The sequence below is a fragment of the Opisthorchis viverrini genome (assembly GCF_000715545.1).
Source record: "Opisthorchis viverrini unplaced genomic scaffold opera_v5_174, whole genome shotgun sequence".
In the NCBI taxonomy this organism is placed as follows: domain Eukaryota; kingdom Metazoa; phylum Platyhelminthes; class Trematoda; order Opisthorchiida; family Opisthorchiidae; genus Opisthorchis; species Opisthorchis viverrini.
Genome location: NW_008751832.1, coordinates 870,697 through 890,433, shown reverse-complemented (window position 1 = coordinate 890,433; position 19,737 = coordinate 870,697). Strand labels below are relative to the sequence as shown.

Sequence of the window (19,737 nt, the reverse complement as noted above, 5' to 3'; positions counted from 1 at the left end):
GCACGTACGTTGTGTAGCGAAATAAAGGCCAGTAACCCCTTAGGGCTGATAACACAAGGCCGAAGAAATTCACCGCCTAGCCCACTGAATGTCCGCATGGCCGATAACAGTCATGTGACTTAGTCTCACTGCCTCGGGAACGTAGCACGTGCTGTCTAAGTACCGGGATCTGCTGTCTGGGGACGGCTGCGAGCTGCGATTCGTCCGCGCAATATGAGGCGTGCGCATGAAGGCAATTCGCATTCGAGCCCTAGTTACGGTGGTCCGATCACGTGACGGCCAATCGACCGCACGGCAAATTGTCGGTTTTCTATCCCCTGATAACAGTCTGGCTTTCAGAATCGGGCTTTGATTTTGCAAACCCTTGTTTGAAGTGAACTAAGAGAAAGCCCGTGGAAAAGCCTCATGCGCAGCGCCGAGGCAAACCATGAATGTGATCGAGATTAAATTTAAAGTCACTGATTGTTGTGTCCCCAACAAATTTATTTCATTGATTTTTCTTTGGTTTACTTATATTCAGGTGTTGTGAAACTTTCTGTTGACGACAAACACCAAGTGTTCCGGAACAAACCGAAATGAAATCAAATTCAGTGTGGCATTCGTTTTTATTCTCTTTTGCCGATGTTGTTTGTTCAGTGATTCATGAAACCTTCCGATAGTTTGTACACTTTCGAGGTTCGCAGCGCTTACGTTTCCATACGGGTTTTCAGAGAATTCTAAACATGGCAAGAAGCAAACGAAGTAGATCCGACAAGAATACCCATCAGGCACTCACTATGAACGCTCAATCACCCAAGCCCTGGAGATATGTTGCTGCTAGGTTACACAGAATTTTGAAGCCTCACAATATTCCATCAAAATTAACATTTCTTAGATTTGCAAATCCATCGTAGATGGACGTACCGACAAGCGATCCTACGCCAACTTACACATCCCATAACTTACCCAATTAAAACGAGTATCTTAATGTTTCTAAACCATTTGAACAATCAAACAGTCCTTCCGTAATTCATAACAAAAGGTTCAGACAAAAAACTCACTTTTTCCTATCTAAATCTGCACATATCTCTTGAAAAGATGGCCTAGGTGTTTCCTCAACCACTCCATAAAGTTCTGTATCCGGAACACCTTTAGGTGGGTGTGTCAAGTTTTCTGTGATACAGACTGGTTGTTCTTGGACATGTGGAACTTGGATTTCCTCTTGCCCAGCATCGTTGTTTAGAGCTTCTCTACACTGGAAGTCATCTACCTCCTCGAGCGGCACATCATCGTGATAGCTACTGCCACCATCGAAGCTTGTCTGATAGCCTTGTTCTATGCCAACTGAGCCGGTAAGATCTTCGTAGCATGTCAGTGTCTGTGTTTGCGGTTCCGGACAGGTTTGATCCGATAACAGCTCAGAAACTCCAACTGTGGTGTCCATCGATGTGTCTTGGAGAGCAGTTTCGTCTGCTTGTAATGGTGAATCAAACTCTAGATCAGCTGATTTCACACTTATAAACGGTTGTTGTAAGCCTTGTTCAAACCGTGTTTCGGAGTGGTAGCTGAATTCGCTTGGAGAGTGCGATTCAACAGGTTGGGTGAGATGGCTATTTGAGTTCGTTTCAGTTGATTCCACGACGAGTCCACATTGCAATTCGCTATAGGCTGGCGGTTCTGAAACAAGTTCTGTAGAGCCCGTCGCTCCATTATTTCTTGTCTGAAGATTTTGTACTACTTCCTGGTCAACAGCCGCTCCGGACTTTATTAGCAGAAAGGAGCCACAACTTTCTTCACTATTGTGACCATTTTCTGGATGAGGCGGTTCGAATCCCGGTGAGTTTTCTTCTTCAATTGGACCTTCATCGCCTGTTTCAACAACAGCATTCTTCTGTAACCCCGAGTGCTCCACGAAGCAGTAGTCCCTCATTTGTTCGTCAGAGCTTGTTGGATACGATGCAGATTGCTCAAAGAACTGAGCTGAAGAATGTATATTGTCCTCACCACTTTTCTGTTGTACGTTTCTGTCTATCATCGACTGAGTGGCGTAGCCAAGAGCTGGTTCCTGATTTTCATCTCTATCCAAGTAGATGCCTTCCTCTGGTGGTTCCGGGAATTGTGGATCAGTCATACTTTCATCATGCAGCTCATTTGTTCGTGTACCACCAACTTCAGCCTCGGAAGCATGTTCTGAATTATCCGGACTGTCCAGGGAGGACGAAGCTCCCTCTGGAACAACCAATGGCGGGTTATCTTTTGGCTCCTCCACGTTGCAAGCAAAACCGTTAAATCTGGCGGGTTCCAAAAGAACGCGGGTATCCGTTAGGCACTCCACGGTTGACGAATAGGATCTTACACAGAATGAGATTCAGTGACGTTTGGTTTCCTCCTCGCTGATACGCAGAAAGAAAAGGTGCGATCCTGGGATACTTCACACCAAAGAAATCGGAAGTCGTGTAGCGAGAACCTGGAATACCAAAATCATATTTGTTAGCAATTGTGGATCTTGTACGTGTAGGTACTGACATGCTAACAGTCTGTGTTATCTGGTGATTGATCAGGTGACTGTTGTTCTGTTCGCCAAACTTGCCAGTTGACTTGAAGACGTTTCGGCGCCATTCGAGGAGACATAATTAGCGCTCGCCCTGGCGAAACGACATGCTTTGCGAACAGATCAACAGTCACCTAATCAACTACGAATGAATGCATCCAAGCCACCAATATTCTGACAATATGTTACCGTACTGGAGTTTCATAAAATGTACACAAACCAAGTTTCCCGTCACTTCGTGATGTTGATACTTGCGAGTTCATTAGTTGTCCCATCCCACTCATAATAGTGGATAAAAGTGAATATACACTTAAAGTTTTGTATTTTAAGTGCAAAAGAAAGCGTAGAAACCCCGGCCAGTCTGTGAAACTTGAAAATTTATCGACTTCTATCGGGATTGTGGAGCAAGATATTGGTGACCATTGTTTCTTATGCTCTACGGATGGGCCAGCGAGCAGTGATGTGTCCAGCTAAGGTTAGAGCATACTAAATCACTCTGATGCTTCGCGAATTTTATCGGCAGCCTAATAAACAACATAATCTTAACACCACAACTAGCCCCCTCCCCTCCCAAACACCTCGCTGTAATCATTTCAACCAAAGATCACTTGAAAGTATTGTGCGATTCATTAGATATACAAACTTGCCTGTCTTAAAATTTAATGGAACCTGGAAAGGTGCGAACTAAACGAGATTGATTAGAAAGGGATGAACAGTCACAACCAACTTCTCCGGAAATGGTTACAGAATGTAATTAGCTGAGTAGTTTCCACCAGAGTAAAAAACATTTGAGAGCATAGTTAAACGCGATTTTCGCCTTAAAAGATCTGATTTTGTGGCGAGCTGTTCCCTACTGCAGGTCAGACTGCATAGTGTACTCAATTCTAAAACTATGTTTATCTCTTCGACGACTCCGTTGATCATCAAAACACGCTCGTGCCAGGTGATCCCTCTAAACTGCATCGCCCATCGGTCTAATGCATCTATTCATTCGTTTTATTGATCCTCTGGCTATAATAATAAGCAGATTGCTGATTGTTAGGTTTTTGTCACAAACATTTCCAACATTCATGTTCACCCTACCCTGGGCATACGATTGGGATTTCAAACAACCAGCTCCGGGAAAAACTAACCATAAATTCACAGTCGGCTGCTTGATGGATTCTGAATTTTCAAGTGCAACACAACTTTAGGTGGAGGCCACTCGGTGCGCTGTTCAATCCCAAAACTCAAGTACGCAGTTTCCATGAAGTAAAAAGAAGAGCTTCAAAAGAACACCGGACTCCTATGATGAGATACTCCTCTTATTTTTTTGCCATGTGGGCTATTTGAAGGCTATTTAAACTGGCTGAAATGAATTCTGCTCCCTCCGAAGTATACCTGGTTGACTGCAAGATGACCCGAGCAATAACATTTTGACCTTTTAAAGCCTCCAGAAGAGCTTATAGGAAAGTTGGTGTGCTCTCTCCTGTCACGACCGTGATGAGTGTGACGGAGAAAAGATGTCATTGGCCAAAATTTCCACTGTAATACTTCAACTCTTCGAAGTACTGCTGTGAATGACAATGCATGTGTCACCTTCGTGGGCTGAAGCAAACTAATTCGCTCTTGAACGCCAGCGCGAACTCTGTAAGATGGTGGAACCTCATTTCACGCCTATCTAGCTTATTAGCTCCTGCGACTACTCTAGGGTTCTGGAAGCGTCCATTTGCGTGATAGCAGGTCTTTCGTTCGAAGTAACATGGATCACGAACGAACTAATCGGACTTCTAGTGAGACTGCTTACGAACAACCAACTGCGTTAGAGTTTAAGGGTAGTCTTTGCTATGCATATGAGCGCGAGCACGAAGAGACGAACTGTCAACCCGAAATGCGCGCTAACGATGGTGACGACGAACATATCGACAGCCACCCGATCAGCTACCGCCGTAGCCTCAACTACTCCGACATGTGGCCCGGCAACTCAGTCTAAGTGGCAGTTGTTGCGGCAACAACATATCATCCAAAGCAGTTGACGGAGTGGATCACGTACAGTAGAGTTACTGTCCGAATAACATTCAGATAAAACTTCATAAAAATCAGTCGGCAGGTTTTGGATGGAGTGAATGGCCCGTGACCAACCCTTTTAGAAAAACAACGACTCCACGGTTTTGTCATAAACGTGGAAGACTTGCACGAAAGACTGCTGATACAACAACACACATTAGAGGCATGTTTGACAGTCGGCCTGTACCAGCCAAACAGGTGAACTCGTGCGGTGAAAATTCATGTGTACGTAAGTGATTATAGTCTCTAGCACTTGACAAAGAATTCTACCCTCCAATGAGTATTCACACGAGATTTCCTATGTTAAAAAACTTCGTTAAATTCTGTGCAAAGTTACTCAAGGTGAGAATGGCGACATGTGAAATCCTTTAAAATGCCAAATTAATCTTGACAAATAGGAGAAATGCAACGTGAATGAATCCAATTCGAAAAACTTTTCAGTCTTTGGAGTTCCAACTTGAAACAAAGGAACCAAAACCGGTGATATAACTGGAAATGGTCAACCAACGGACACAAAAACCTGGCTGTGATGGTCCCTGATTACTGCTCGAGGGTAGCTTATTCTTCCATGCTGGGAACGAAGCAAAAGACTCCCTAAAGGCCTGCCTTATGGACATGTCTAGTCTATTGAAAGGATCCTACGGAAGGAACAACAACAATAGTTCGAATCTCTCAGGCTGCTGATACTAGCAGACAATGAATTCGATCGATATGATGATGATGATCCTGTGCCCAGTTATAGTGGAATTTTGCCCATAATGGCTTGAAAGCTGACATTAACTTGGTGTGGTTGTACTGCTGTGCCTAGCCCACAATTTTGTGCACCATACGTGCAGACAAATGTCTTGACGTACTCAGAGTAAAAAACATCACAACTAAATTGAATCACGCACCCAGTTGGCTGGATGCCAAGTGTACCACCACCCCGGAACTGTGCGCGTTGACATTCAGAAATGGCACCAATAGTCAGATGTGTTCTCAGCAAACTTATGAGTAGTGTGTTACGTCTATTAGATTTGTATAGTTTTGTCACATTGGGTGTTCTCCGCCGAATGAAGGCTGCTCTCAATTCACTGTACCGAACTTGTCAATTTCGGTGCCTGAAAACCATTCGATTCGCCAAGTGCACCCCATTTTCAGCCTGATTTATTCTGAAGAAACCATGCGGTCGGACAGGCCAGCTTATATGGTTCTGACTGCAATAGATTACAAGCACGAGACAACGGCGTTCCGTACATCCCATGACTTATCGCGCTTTCCCTGAGTGCTGTTAACTCGATCCGTGAGTTTCAAAAAGATTTGAGAATATGTGTATATTTGATGAGATGTACATGAGCACGTGAGTGTTTTTGTACTCGACAGAATCTGGATGAACGGACAGTTAACGGTAGGAAACTCGTCTAGCATGGGTGACATTGACCAGTTACATTCATCCACCTCTGGGAAAGCCAGCTATAAAAAACCCAGAGGGGATTACTTTTAGTCGGACCCTCGATTCCCATTGACTTTTTGAAACACCCAAAATGTCACTGCTCAAAATGGACTCCGATCAGTTCTTAAGGCACGCTTTAATCGAAATCACATTCAGAAGAGACCGTAAAAATTCATCAGCCTAGCGTGTGAGTAAAAATCCCTGCTTTTTTCATATCGTCTAATGAAAACGCAACACTTGTTGTGTGCGGCTGCGTGGAGAAATTTGTCACCACTACTCAGGTGCACTAAACAGGAATGAAATAACTGGGAACCGAATAGCTGGTTATATTCAGTATCTCACTCCTTCCAATCGCAATTAGGTAAACTCCGGGTTTTCTAATCAGTGACCTTGCTTCAATTAAACTTCACCAACACATCTAAGTTCACGAGGACTACTACGGAACTGCTCCTTAACTGATCCCATTTGCTCTCATTTTCTGGGGTTGCTCTCTGTCGAACCCCAGCAAAAGTAACTTAGTAAATTATTAAATGATCGTTCAGCTGTAAAACCCTTTCGATGTCATGCCACCCGACAGAAGCATGAGCATCTGGATAGTGCCAGGTTGCCCGAGCCAAGATAGGAGCAATTGAAATGCCGGAGTTGTGTTAAAAAAAACAGAACTTTCGGTTGGTACGTTCGCGCCATTACCACTGAACTAACTCAAGCCTAACTTCTTATATTATATTATTATGTGGTTTTCTATTGTACCGATTTTCAGAGCTATTGTGGTTCCAAATTATCGTGACCACTCTCCTGATGAAACACTTTTGTCCAGTCAGTTCTGGTGGCCCGTTTGATGAAGGAAGACCCCACGTTCTCTTTGAGTCAACAATTAGTCCAACTACGACGATATGCATAAAGAAGTAGTGTGGCAATGTTGTAACATTTAAATTGGGTGGGTCACCGAACATAATAGTACAAAGTTTTACAAAATACTTTTGGAATGAGTTTTTTCGTTCTAATTCCCTTGTTGCCTCCCAGGAGGAATCAATGACCAGATCTCACCAAAACTCCAGAGAAGGACAACTCTGCCATTAGGAAGAGGTAAGATTTTTTATCCTAGATAAAAACCATTGTACATACCATGTATAGGGCGAGACGGCCCAAGTGGTTAGAGCGCGAATTCACTGAACGAAAGGTCCGTGGTTCGAACCCGGCCTCTGCCTCTCGACTTCCCCTGTCTAAGCTTGGGCAACCCGCCAGTATTCCAGCCCTCGTGCAACCTTCGGGTGGCATGGCAGTTAGAAACCGAAAGAGTGCTACAGCTGGACGGTTTTTCGTACAATGTATGAGTTACGTTTCAGTAACAAAACTCTGCCGGAAAAGAAACACCCCGATGTCCTTTCGGTGGGAAAATCGAAAATTTCATGTTAATTTCGAGGTTTTTTTATTACACGGTTTGCAGAATACTTACATTAATGAAACTTAAATTTGGTTGGAAGTAGGATAATTTGGGGATGAGATTGAACTATCGATTGTAAATGCGAATGTTTCCAATACATTAGCTGGTACATCCAGTCAATTTTTTTTCATTCTCTACGCCAGAGACGTTAATAACAAGAAACGAGCGAAATAGGCAGATATTGTAGAAGTATATGAAGGTCCTACCTCGACCAGTCCATTGTGAAAGCATTCGGTGCATGTAGATAGAATAAACCCGTCAATCGTTGCAAAGGAAAAAGTGGGGCTGTCCGAATCACCATCCACTCATCTGACAAACTATCCTGATATTAAATTTCCATGCATCCTCTGGTAGTAAGCTTTGATGTCATTCTCTGAGTGAATAGAAGTTTCAGATGCTTTGAATAGTGAGACGCAAACGTGAATAGCTGACCCCTAAATTGGCTCGTAGAAGATTTGGATTAAAAGCTCCACCTAAACAATTTTTTGTTTCAATCTTCACCAGACTTAAGCTTTTCTATGATTGACTGTTCTTCCAACACAAGTAGTTTGTATATAAAGATGGATTGCACATCGAGAACGTAGCCTCTTTTTCTCTGTTACATTAGACAGTGCGTCCTAACTTATGGGCCTTGGAACACATCGGCCTTTCCAAACCAAACTACGATGGCCCCTTCCTCATCGCGTCGCTCAACTGCACTTTTTTGCTTAAGATCACGTGGTGACAAGGCGCCAGAGCAACGCGGTGTAGGATAAAATATAGCCAACCACATTGTCCAGCATGAAATCCATACTCACTGACCTGGTGGACTGAGCAAACTGTGTTCAAAATCCCTTCTGTTGAGCCAGTCAATGGGCCACGAATGCGCGAATTGTCGTCTCGAATGTTGCGTTCTCATTTCCTGCCGTACAATGTTAGCGTCGTGCTACCATATCACCACAAAACCTTTAACGGAAAGATAATTGGGTAGCCGGACGAGGAAGCGCACAGCAACCTGGACCGGAATGACCGACCGAAGAGTATGATGGACCACTTCGTTTGAATGCTCAAAAGATTGTCAGGTAAACAGCTCAGCTTCGAATGTGCTAAATCGCTCCGAGGTCTCAGCCGTTAACGTTTCTGTTAGTGTGTGTCCGTTAGTGTTACATCATTGTGATTCGGTTTCCTGGGAGAACCTCGGACTTAAAATCTGTCATGAATGTTCTATCGGTTGTTTGGAGTTCGTGCGAACTCCCGGTAAATGATTCGGTATTATTGCGTTGGATATTCAGTGTCTGAAGGCTTCACTGTCAAAGCTTATCTATTTACGTATAATTGCTAGTGGGTCCAGTGTTAGTCACAACATGTTTTCCCAGCGGTGTATGGATAGTCTTCAGGGATCAACTGAATGATCCTAGATAAAAAAGCACCAAACTAGCACACTTTTTCATCAGGTGACACAGTTTATGGGCAGATCAGATGGGCTGTTGCACACACCTTCCACCTTACTTTCCAGTTCGAATTATCCGATTCATGTACCAGTTTCGGAATTCCCCGGCAAATGGCAAAACAAATTAGCGTGATGAAACGAAAGCGTAGCGCTTGTTCAATGGTAATTTTTCGTAGTAGCCTTGAAATACCTTCCCTGGGAGCGGTTGAGCTGCAACAATGGTCAGCTGCGTGCGAATTCAATGTTGGTTTTTGCCCACGTCTCGGCTAAGGTATTTTTTGTCTTTTTCTATGCAGATACGATCAGTATAGTGAATATACAGAGTTAACTGGGCATCGCTGGATTCGGTTGTCAACAACGCCATCTCGGTGCTACAAACGTACTATCACTCTGGGTCAATAGAAGTTAAAAACACGTAAATCTCCACTTGACTGAGCATTGTAAAGTGGTGGAGGGTTGATTATTCTCTACATGTCAACTATATGTTGAATGGACGGTTGCAACAAACTTACCCTGTGTCCTCTACACAACAGTTACCGATTGTAGCAATTCTGATACCACAACAAATAAGAAAAAACTGGAAAAAAGCACCACATTTTACAGATAAAAAGCCGCTTTCAGGAATTAAATTATGATACGAAACATCAATATGCTTTTTAACTATACCTGTAAGATGGCACCTTGCAACGTTTGATGCAATTTTAAAACTAAGAAATACGTGCACAGTAGTATGAACACCTAAGGAACTAAGAGTATCTCAACAATGTGAACTACCTGCGAAAGGAAGAAGGCCTTCGCTGCGAAGTTGTTTATTGGAGAAACACCAACTGAACAGTTACAGACTATTGGACAGGGGAGCAAAACTCTCATATGCATCTTGAATATCGAACTGCTCCTTGAAGGCATCTTCCTGAACTTTCCTGGATATTCATTGACCGTTACTCAGATGCAAGCAAATGCTACGAAACGACTCCACAAATTCCGTAATAGATCTCACTTTTCAAGAGACACGAAGCGGATTTACGGGGAAACATACTACTCACGTGCCTCACTAGTAGCAACCACCGTTACATCTGTGGCGTTTTTGTAGCTCGGAACTTGCTTCCCGCAATTCTGCGTGGACCCATATCAGGAAGGACAGGTGTTCAGTAACTGGGACCCACCAATTTACCATAGTCACTGAGATTCCCATAAACAGTTTCTCGTCCCATTCTGTTGTACAATTTACGGTTTCCCCACATTTTCAAATATATTGGAAGTATTAGTAACAAGTAACTTGAGATATTTAGTGGATAAAATTTTCGCAGAAAAACTCTCCAGGATATTCCTTTTAGCTTCTGCCGGTCTGAACCATCGTTATCAGTAACCTACTATCAACCTTATAAACAACGGTAGAAGCGAGTCACCATAGCAACAGTACCAACCCACAGCACCTCTGGGGATCGCAAGCCGACCGAACATCGATTTCACCAACAAAGCATAAGTAAGTCTTTCCACTTCTACGTCATTCACTTCAATCATGTGGAATTCCATCGGAAAAAGTCCTAAGTTCTTGTTCGCCGCATTTCGCCTAAACAAAACCCAAAAGTGACAACTTAACCGAACTGATTTTTAGTCCAAAAGACAAGGCAGGAAACCTTAGATGTACACACGTCATGTTTAAACTTTTCAAGCTACTGGAGTAAACTAGGCTCGAACTCACGCAGTGAAATAAAATGTATGGGTTTCCCCTTATAAGATGCATTCAAAATAAAACAAGGTATGTGCACAACAGTAACCTCAAAGGGAAAATAATGAGAGGTTTTGTGCAGGACCGGTTACAACCGCTCGGAAATGAATGCGTAGGGTGTCTTTGGCACCCTTGCAAGGTTACATGCCTAGTTGGTGATTTAGTTTGATCTTAATTATCAGTTATTTATTATCTCTCTCCACCCAATATCAATGGCTCTTGTAGTACGAACCATCATTTGGTCCTTACTGGGAAAATCGTCAGGTGGAGACTATCATAAATGGCCTGGATTCAGTTGAGTCACCAGTCGTATGCGAAATGGAGTAACTGGCGAACTCCGCTCAATTCGGGTTCATGCGGAACATAAGATGGCGGAAAATTTGGAGACTGCGCCTACCTGATGAGCTCCGAGAAGGACGAAACCGGTCACGAGCTCTCGGGCAGTTTTCAACAATCTTATGAGTAATACACTCATTTGCAAATCAATTTGTTTTTCACGAGAGAATCAACTGAATCTACGACTGAATGTGCTGCACACAGACCGCCTCACGATTCAGTTGGCACAATATTCGAGATATCGCAGTATGTTTTCATAAAAGAAACTACTCACAAGTTTGCTGAAAACTCTTAGCCCACGCCCGGTTTCGCCCTTCTTGGGGCTCATCAGGTAGGCGCAGTTCCCCGAGTTTCCGTCAACCTGCGCCTTTCTTCAGTTTATGAGAAATTTTTATCAACTTGGGATTCTGAGATTACCAGCAAGTGAAATTGACCACGGCGAACGGGTTCAAAGTAGCGTTTTCAGCAATTCTCTGGAGAGTATGTTTGTTCACTCACAGAATGCAAACATGCTGTATAAATACGTTCGGATCAATCCAAGCAAAAACCTCAGCATCTTGTTCGACAAAAACATTACCCAGATTGTGCCATTTTGCGATTGTTTTCGGGCAATCTAGCTTCCAAAAACACCATCGGGTGTTCGATTTGTGCCAGCAAATGCCAAACAGCTAATTTTTCACGTTTGCAAACGATAAATCAATTTGGCCCAGTTGAAGCAGCATAAATAACCAGGAACAAACCATGAAAAGAGGGAACAAAAATTAATCAAGTTGGGTCCGATAGCTAGCCCCTAATATCATGGGAAGGCTCAGGGAAATATAAAAGAACTGAGGAAGGTGTATAACCAAGAAATACGTCGTTTTCCAAACCTGTCCCAATTGACTTCAACTTCTTTACTGAAACCAACATGGCTAGTGTTCGTTTACCTTAAATGCGATTTCAAAAAGAAAGCAATCAACAAAACTGTCTATTCACGGATGCTAAAGGCTATGTCGCGCGGCTAGGCTGCTGGTCGAGTGACAACCTCATAAGCGGGAAATACGCCTGATGTCATGTTAACAGTTTAATTTACGTTGACAAGGGATCTAGTGAACTACATGGGTGGTTAAGTGTAATATAAGGAATCAAGTTTAAGCCCCTGAAAACAGCCGTGGTAGTCGCGATAGAAACGCAGGTGATCGGTCACGATCTTAAATGACACTGGTCTAAACTCATGTGAATTCATGGGTAATATCTAAAGAGAGGAAAGGAGGTTGGAAGAGTCAATCAGAGTTAGATTAATGACACCACAGTCAGGCTTTGTCAAGAAGTTTCGATTACTGGTATTTACAATGTTTCGACCAAAGTGAACAATGAAGCATCAGTGTTGAACGCTTTGGCTACGGATATAACGGTGTATACTGCTGATGAATCATGAAAGTAGTCTGTGGTGTGATGCCCAATCTCCGCCCCCGCATTCAATGGAAGGTGATGATTACTATGGGAATTATGGAGTCGCTTCGCATTATTCTTTTGTGGTTGTTTAATAGTCAAAGAACGTCCATGGAAGTTCAAGAGAACGCTTGTGAATGCTCACAGCGACGTGCGGCGTGAACGCTTGTTTTACTAGGCCTTTTACTGCGACAAAGTTGTACAACCTATTAAATCCAGTTTGCTCGTTCATGGATTGTAGCGGTCGGGAGAACAGAACGGGTTCACCTTCAAAAGGGAAGTTTCCAGTGACAACATTCATAGTACATTGACTTCGGCGAAAGGATAAGGAATGTCTTGATTGCGTATGTCCATCTTTTTTACGTATGTCGGCTTGCCCATGTCGGTCGTCGGCGGATGACCTTGCCCGGCATGCACGATTGTATGTCGGATCGCTTTGCTTAGACGATGCTACATGCTTTGTGACTTGTTCATAAGTGCAGCTCCTGTCCGGTTCGGACCAGGTTGTCTGCAGTTTGCCAGGATAAACGGTATTCTTTGTTACTGCTCTTATGAACTCCGGTATCTACTCTCCAGGAACGAATCTCTCTCCCTCTAATTTAAACCAACTAGTTAATCTTCCCTGAGTCGATGAGTGCATGTCGGTCCCAAGGCAATTTGCGTGTTTTGACCAAATTTCTACTTCGTGTCCATATCGTGAAGATCTGTACACATGACTCAGAATAGTCCCTCATGAATCGAACCAACGCAGTATATAACTACTAGTAGAACTGTACTTCTTTCCTAAAGTTGTCTTCGAATTTTCGGTTAAGTATTGATGATCGGTGCACCTCTGCTGCCATAATTGGCGTTTCAACCAATGGTCGCGTCACGGAACAAGCCGTGAGTATTTGGCATTAGGTTAGCAGTAGGCACACGTTAAACATAGAATCTAATTTATTGCTGGTGTGTATCTCGTCATGATCGCTCATGGTCATACAGAGCCACTTTGAGATTTTGTCGCAATTGATGGAGTCGGAAATGTCACACAGTTAATTGACGAGGCTGATAAATTAAGGTAAACACCATGGAAAATTACAGCGAAGGTTCCAAGGAAGCGACCGGAACGGAAACCAACGGGGTAGATGTCATTTAGGAGGAACCACAGTAGGTTCCGCATCAGGTCTATGATATGTTCAAATCGTCTTTGGTGCTAGGTGCACATCTAGCATTATTATCAAAGATATACGGTCCTGATGGGCCAGACCAAGCAATGCTTCTAAGTAATGTTCTAACTGCTTCTAAATACTCTCATATACACACAGGCACTTCAGTCGATTTAACATAAACCATGTACCGTGACTACATTGGTTCCAGCTGCTACAGTGTCGATCACTGGAAAGTGGGAAAGTGTGGAAGATACAGCCAAGCGTTGAAGGCGACAGCATCTACAGTTAGTTATGCGCACTGGAGGTGATAGCTTAGATGCACGGGCGCCAATGAATGTGCGACCATTTCTGCCATTGTCATTGGTGAACTGAGTCCCCGGGTCTCCATCCAGGGAGGCGGCAACTGTTAGTGTCCTCATACTTCGTCGCCAGATCATATACTGTTACCTCTCGGTCACTTCCACTCATCACAGGGTTGGGGAAAAGAGCTCCGCGAGGCGGACGGTGCTCTGGCATGCGGAGTACATGTCCTAACCAGCGTAACTTATGGAGATTGAGTAATTCATCTACCATGAGGAGTTCCTGTCTCCTAAAACAGTCTGAAGCACCTCAGCACTGCTGATCAAATGTTCCCACCAGACCCGATCAACGCCTCAGAGACACCGACATATTTTGTGTTTTCTGCGCGTAGAGGCCGCGTCAGTGGTTCATAAAGCAGTAGGAAACTCTGCCATTGATAAACAAAATGATCTCACATCTGTCACATAAGTATGTGAGGGTGGTACAGTTGTACCGGCCTTCCGGATTCGATAATTAATCTCTAGCCAATCCACCGACACCGCCCAGGTAAACAGATTTATCTACCACGTCGATTAGCTCGTCTGCAGGCAAGAGGTTTGGATTTGACCAAACCCAGTCTTGTAGCAGCACTTTACACTTTGAAGGTGTGAAGCGTATGCCAAACCATGCGGTAGAATTACTTAGTTTATTTAAAATGGTTTACAGTTTTGAAGGATCTGAACCCAGGAGGACAATGTCATCTGCATACTCAACGTCTGTGAGGGAACGTCCCGGGAGCATTTCGACCCCCGACGTTGCAGTGAAAAACAGAAATTTCAAGAAGGACATGAATAACCAAGTTGAAGAGAGGACAGTCTTATCTTACACCACTGGGAGTGAACTCAAGCAAAAGCTTGCTGTATACTCATCCTCGTCCACAGGAGTTCGCATACAATGCCCTGGTAACAGATATAAATTTGAAAGGGACATCCTGAATAGCCAGACACTGTCAAAGTTTCTGACGACCAACAGGAGGCATAAGGGAATGAGGCTGAATTTCCCGTTTATGATAGTGCGCCTCAACTGAAGCGGTTGAGGGTAAATCGGAGAGTGCGCCTGACTGCAGAGTCACGAAAAGAGCGAGGAGTTTTCAGCAGCCTTATGAGTAGCACGTCACGTCTAGACAACTCTCTATGCCTTGCGAACCAAACGGAAGAAACGTCTCGTATTGTATCATGATTACTCAATCTAACCGCACAATACACAGCACTTCGTTAATACGACCAAGTTTCGAGGTGGCACGTCGCTACAACCACTTTTTTATATATAATCCATGGAAGCCCAACACAAACTGGCTGTTGTATGCATTTTTTCCAATTGAGATTTCGCCCTGCCAGTGAAGCCAATCTATGCTGAAAAACCAAGAAGCAATGTACAAGTGTTTCGTCCTTATTGGGAATCATCAGCAGTGCGCATCTCAAGAATATGAAGGTGTATCGAACCCACGAACTTCTAGCCAGCGATTGGACACTTGGCCGCTTGATCACAGGCGGCTGAACAGCAGTGTGATGAGCCCTCACTTGTTCAATTTGTACATACCAAGCGGATGGCACATAAGCCAATCTTTTGGATTTCGGGGCGAGTTGGACCAAGTGGTTAGAGCGCGAAATTACTGACCGTAAGGCTTAGAGTGGAAGGCAGCTAGGCACCGAAAGGGGGCCAAAACTGAACTTTTGTTTCACCAATGGGATTTAAAATACACAGAGATAATCCGAAGTAGCCTTTCACAATAGGCTGTTTTTTCCATTAGACGAGCTGAGCTTCTTGCGGTTTCATAGACCAGCAGATAGGTAGTTGACAAAAGATCACGTACGCTACACGATGCCAAGGAGACAACGAGCAAGTCATATGGTGCTTCAGTGTTTTTCCCGAGATGAACTGAAGACGGGAATGCAATACTGTGTCTCTGAAAGTGGAGTTATTGAACTTTGTGACTCGTCTCTAAGTTACAGGTGTTAAGCTGACGATTTAAATATCATTCTTTCGTAGCGCCACAAACGTGATATTCGTTTGACCATCTACTAGAGGGAAATACCAACTATGGATGACAGGGAATACGGCTACCCCCGTTCATGTTGGCTTTTATGCTATTTTTCTTTGAGAAAAGCACATTGTTGTGTCGTTCCTCAGGTTACAAGTTAATGCATCGAAAATTGGAGGAAAACAAAAGTTCGATAAGCACACGATATAATATCACTCATAGCTAGCAATTATTAATGGCGTTTTAACAACCACTGTAAGCATACGAAGTGTGGGGCGGCACCTCATCTAGAACCTGGCCTTATAATATCAGATATCACGCTCCTCGTTAGGGGGTATGATGGAAGTGGATATGTACTCAGCGCCGAGAAGTACCAAACCGGCCAGATCGAACGGTCCCTCTGGCTAATACAATAATAGAATTGGTGCTCGCGCTGCCTTCGGCTTTTTGTACACATAGCAATGGCCTTGGTATACACCTGGTGCAGTATGTTATCATGTCACATCACTTCAGGCGGTGGCGACGCGGGGTGCTCCCAGTCTGAACCAAGGCCGCTGCCACCACGTGGCAAGGTGGCCGAATTTATCCGAAATATCAGCAAAATCTTATACTGACGGATAGCTCACTTTGGCTGCATGCTGGGATGTGGAAAACCAGAAGTCAAAATATGGATATAGCCAAGCACAAAAATGAACGCAAGAATGGTGAGCGAGTCGTGAGGACATCTGAAACAGAGGAATTAGACTTGGTAACCGTTCTCGGAATGAAACCGATCAAACTGGGCCAAAGATAAACGGAATCACAGCCCTAAATACGGGCGATTCCGACCTGTCTTACCCGAACGAAATCCACCCTGACTAGTTAGCTTGTAGTCCGTCGTCCAGAATCTTTCGATACAGATAGCTGTAATGCTTCCATTGTTTTTTTGAAATAAGCAATCCACTTCTAAACTGTCACCTTTACGAGAGTGTTAGGACTATCCTATTTTTATCATTAACAAGCGTGATACGATGGCTACCGGCAATAAAAAAGATCGCATTGGTGACACGTTCCAACCACATGATTCACTCATGGTCACTGTGTGATCTTCCTCCCACTAGGTGGAATGCCAAATGAAATGGCTTTAAGCGTCATCGATAGTTCATCGAAAGTTCGGCAATCGGTAAGATCACATACTTATTCATATAGGCGTTTTTAAAACTGTTACACAATGCAAAATGTAATCAAAAAGAGTACAAATTGCATGCGAGTTGATAAGACTTCGTCGGCCGATTACAACTACAAATCTGCTGTAGCATACGAGAAAACAGTGTATCGTCCTTCATGCATTTACTGGAAGACCGGTCGACAACCGAAACACAAGTCTCACTGGCAGTTTCTTTTGAAAATCTCCAACAAACTCCCCACTCTTGCCCGCCGATAATTCCTTATTTCACAGAGTTTGAAAACCTGAAAAACCGAAACGCTTAGGTTCCACAGGTTTTGGGACTTCGTTTTTTGGTGGGGTCAGGAATCAGGCGTGCCTGTATGCAAACATGAAGGATGCTCGCCGTTTGTTTGGTGTAGAACACGCTCACCAGATGTATATTGTTGGAGAGATACTAAATACTGTGTGCTGGCAGAATCGCTTTCATCCATAGTTTTGTATTTCATAAACCCAGCAATTCCAAATAAATGATGGTCCATCGGTCCCTGTTCTTCTTAGTTTTCACCGAACCAGTTGGTACAGCTGATTCACGAAAAAAACACGGCAACAGCCGAAACTATCGAGCGACCATTTTGCCCGTTTGACATTGTCAGCTGACCTGGCATGATTGTCCGCAACTCGAGCATCGCTCACCGACGTCGCGGAACGCTTATAGACTTGGTCGATTGAGCGTGACTGCGTCAGATGGAATGATCAAGGTCCAGAACAGCCCGTATATATGCGATAGGATCTCCAGATGGTGGGCTATTCTACAAAATGTGACTGAGTTTAGTCAGGCCTCCCGGACCGAGACTGGGTTTTAGAGAAGGCCCACTGCCGGCAGCCCGGGTGAGTCCCGCACACTTATGAGTCAACAGAACTGAATGGTGTTCCGGATTGATGTTCACACAAAATCCTGTTGCGATTGGATACACGACACACCCAGCAATAGTGTAAACCGGCAATGTGTTCTTCGACTGGTCTCATACGCAGTATAAGGGTCGGAGTCAGTCCCAGCAACGGACGTCACTGCGAGGCACTTACAAGCTGTCAGAGTAACATAAACTGGTGCAGCTGAAGTAGCCCTTCCAATAATTTGCAAGGCCATCGGGCTTAAGTACGTCATACGCTTGTATGTGTTGCAGCCGACATAGATGTGTTAGCTAACGCAACCTGACAAAAGAGCTCAAAAACCAGCCAGAACTTTCTGAAGCTAACGCATCTTATCCTAACTTACAAATAAGCAGTCAGATTCAACTCATAGCTTACTAGTTGACAGAAGTACCGGGTATTTTAGACACCAATTGTATTCAAAAGATGTCAGTGGAGGTGAAACTATTCCGGGTTTGTAAATGTGCTAAGTTAAGTCAATCTCACTTCCACAAATCGGGGACTTTCGAATAGTCATTCGGCTAGTTGCGTTGCAGCACATGTGAACGAACTATGAATACGCGGATCACTTACTCGCGCCGTTAATGCTCCAAAGTCACCGATCCAGCGAACCGGTCCGTGGTGTGCGTGGATTTGACACCTGGATTACTCCCAAACACCCAATTGGTGGTTGATTGCAGGTGCCAGTCCTCCGGTTGCCTGTGCCGAATAAGTGAACGAACGGACAAATGGTTTGGCGCAAGCGGAGTAAAATGGGACTGGTCGCGCTATAGTCGTCTCAATGGTCGATAGGTTTGCAGGGAGAAAATATGCGGAGAAAGGTAGACAGACGAGATGCGCGCACGTCTGTGTTCGTCGCGTGCGACCGCGCGTAGCCAGACATGCGGCTGGATAGTGCGTGAGTCAACTGGCCTTGCACATGAATCAGACGTCAGTGAATTCACAGCGGACTGGCACATGCCCTAGATCTGTTTTCGCGTGTCCCTGTCACATAACCACAACCGCTTGCTAGTTGGGTTGTCCACGGCTGGTGTCTCCAGAAGTTGGGACATGTGCGACAGCGTACGCGCAGTGACATACAGGGACAAAGGATTTGTCAGAATAATGTGATTGTGCGGCATTTTGGGCAACCTGACAGAAAACCAACAGCATCCGTTCCTGCCGCATTCACATTATTGCGTCTGAGAAGGGAGGGAGAAAAGATATAGAAAAAACTTAGTTCTGATGTTCGATTGTCTTAGCTTTTATCTGGATGGGTATGTATTGTTTAGCTGTCTATATTGAACCGGGACCATTCAATTTTCTATCGACATTTTTACTCTCAACCAAGTTCATGAAATTTAGAACTTGGACTGTACAGCCTGTGAGGTAGAGCCAGTAAGATTTGCTCAGAAGAGGAAATTTAATTCACCCTGAGTATTCTTTCGTAGGTGCAGATGGATTTCCGGAACAGTACAGTTCAGAACTCAGAAAATGACTCTGTAAGGCGTACTGCCCAACCTTCTGTGTTTACAGATACGGACGACGGAAAATTTATTCAAAGGCCCATCAAGGTATCTGACGGAGTCCCTTCTGTGACCATATCACTAGTCATCTTTAAGACTGATCCCATAAAAAGACAAAACTAAAGGAGAGTCTTCCCCACCAAGCCGATTCCACGTGAGTTTATCAATGTGCCTGCCTGCTCCCACAAAAATAGACAAACTGATTGAACAAGGACACATATAGACACACAGACAGTTCTTCAAGCACCTAGAACGAATTCAGAAAGGGCTGTAAATCGTTCTTTTTGGTCAGTTGGCTGGATGCAGGGTA

General features: G+C 44.1%; 2 protein-coding genes across 2 annotated transcripts in view; one reads left to right on the top strand and one right to left on the bottom strand.

Annotated features, from left to right (window-relative positions):
* T265_07562 (hypothetical protein) overlaps positions 1-2,327 on the top strand; it is a gene marked incomplete at both ends in the record, with an annotated part of 41,504 nt that extends 39,177 nt beyond the window's left edge. The window contains 2 exons of the mRNA XM_009173112.1: positions 1,706-1,815; positions 2,070-2,327. Coding sequence (XP_009171376.1) covers positions 1,706-1,815; positions 2,070-2,327 — 368 coding nt within the window. The remainder of the gene's footprint in view (positions 1-1,705; positions 1,816-2,069) is intronic.
* T265_07561 (hypothetical protein) overlaps positions 1-18,686 on the bottom strand; it is a gene marked incomplete at both ends in the record, with an annotated part of 32,487 nt that extends 13,801 nt beyond the window's left edge. Inside the window, 2 exons of the mRNA XM_009173111.1 lie at positions 1,041-2,446; positions 18,496-18,686. Of these exons, the coding sequence (XP_009171375.1) occupies positions 1,041-2,110 (1,070 nt within the window). The remainder of the gene's footprint in view (positions 1-1,040; positions 2,447-18,495) is intronic.
* Positions 18,687-19,737: the final 1,051 nt, after the last annotated feature.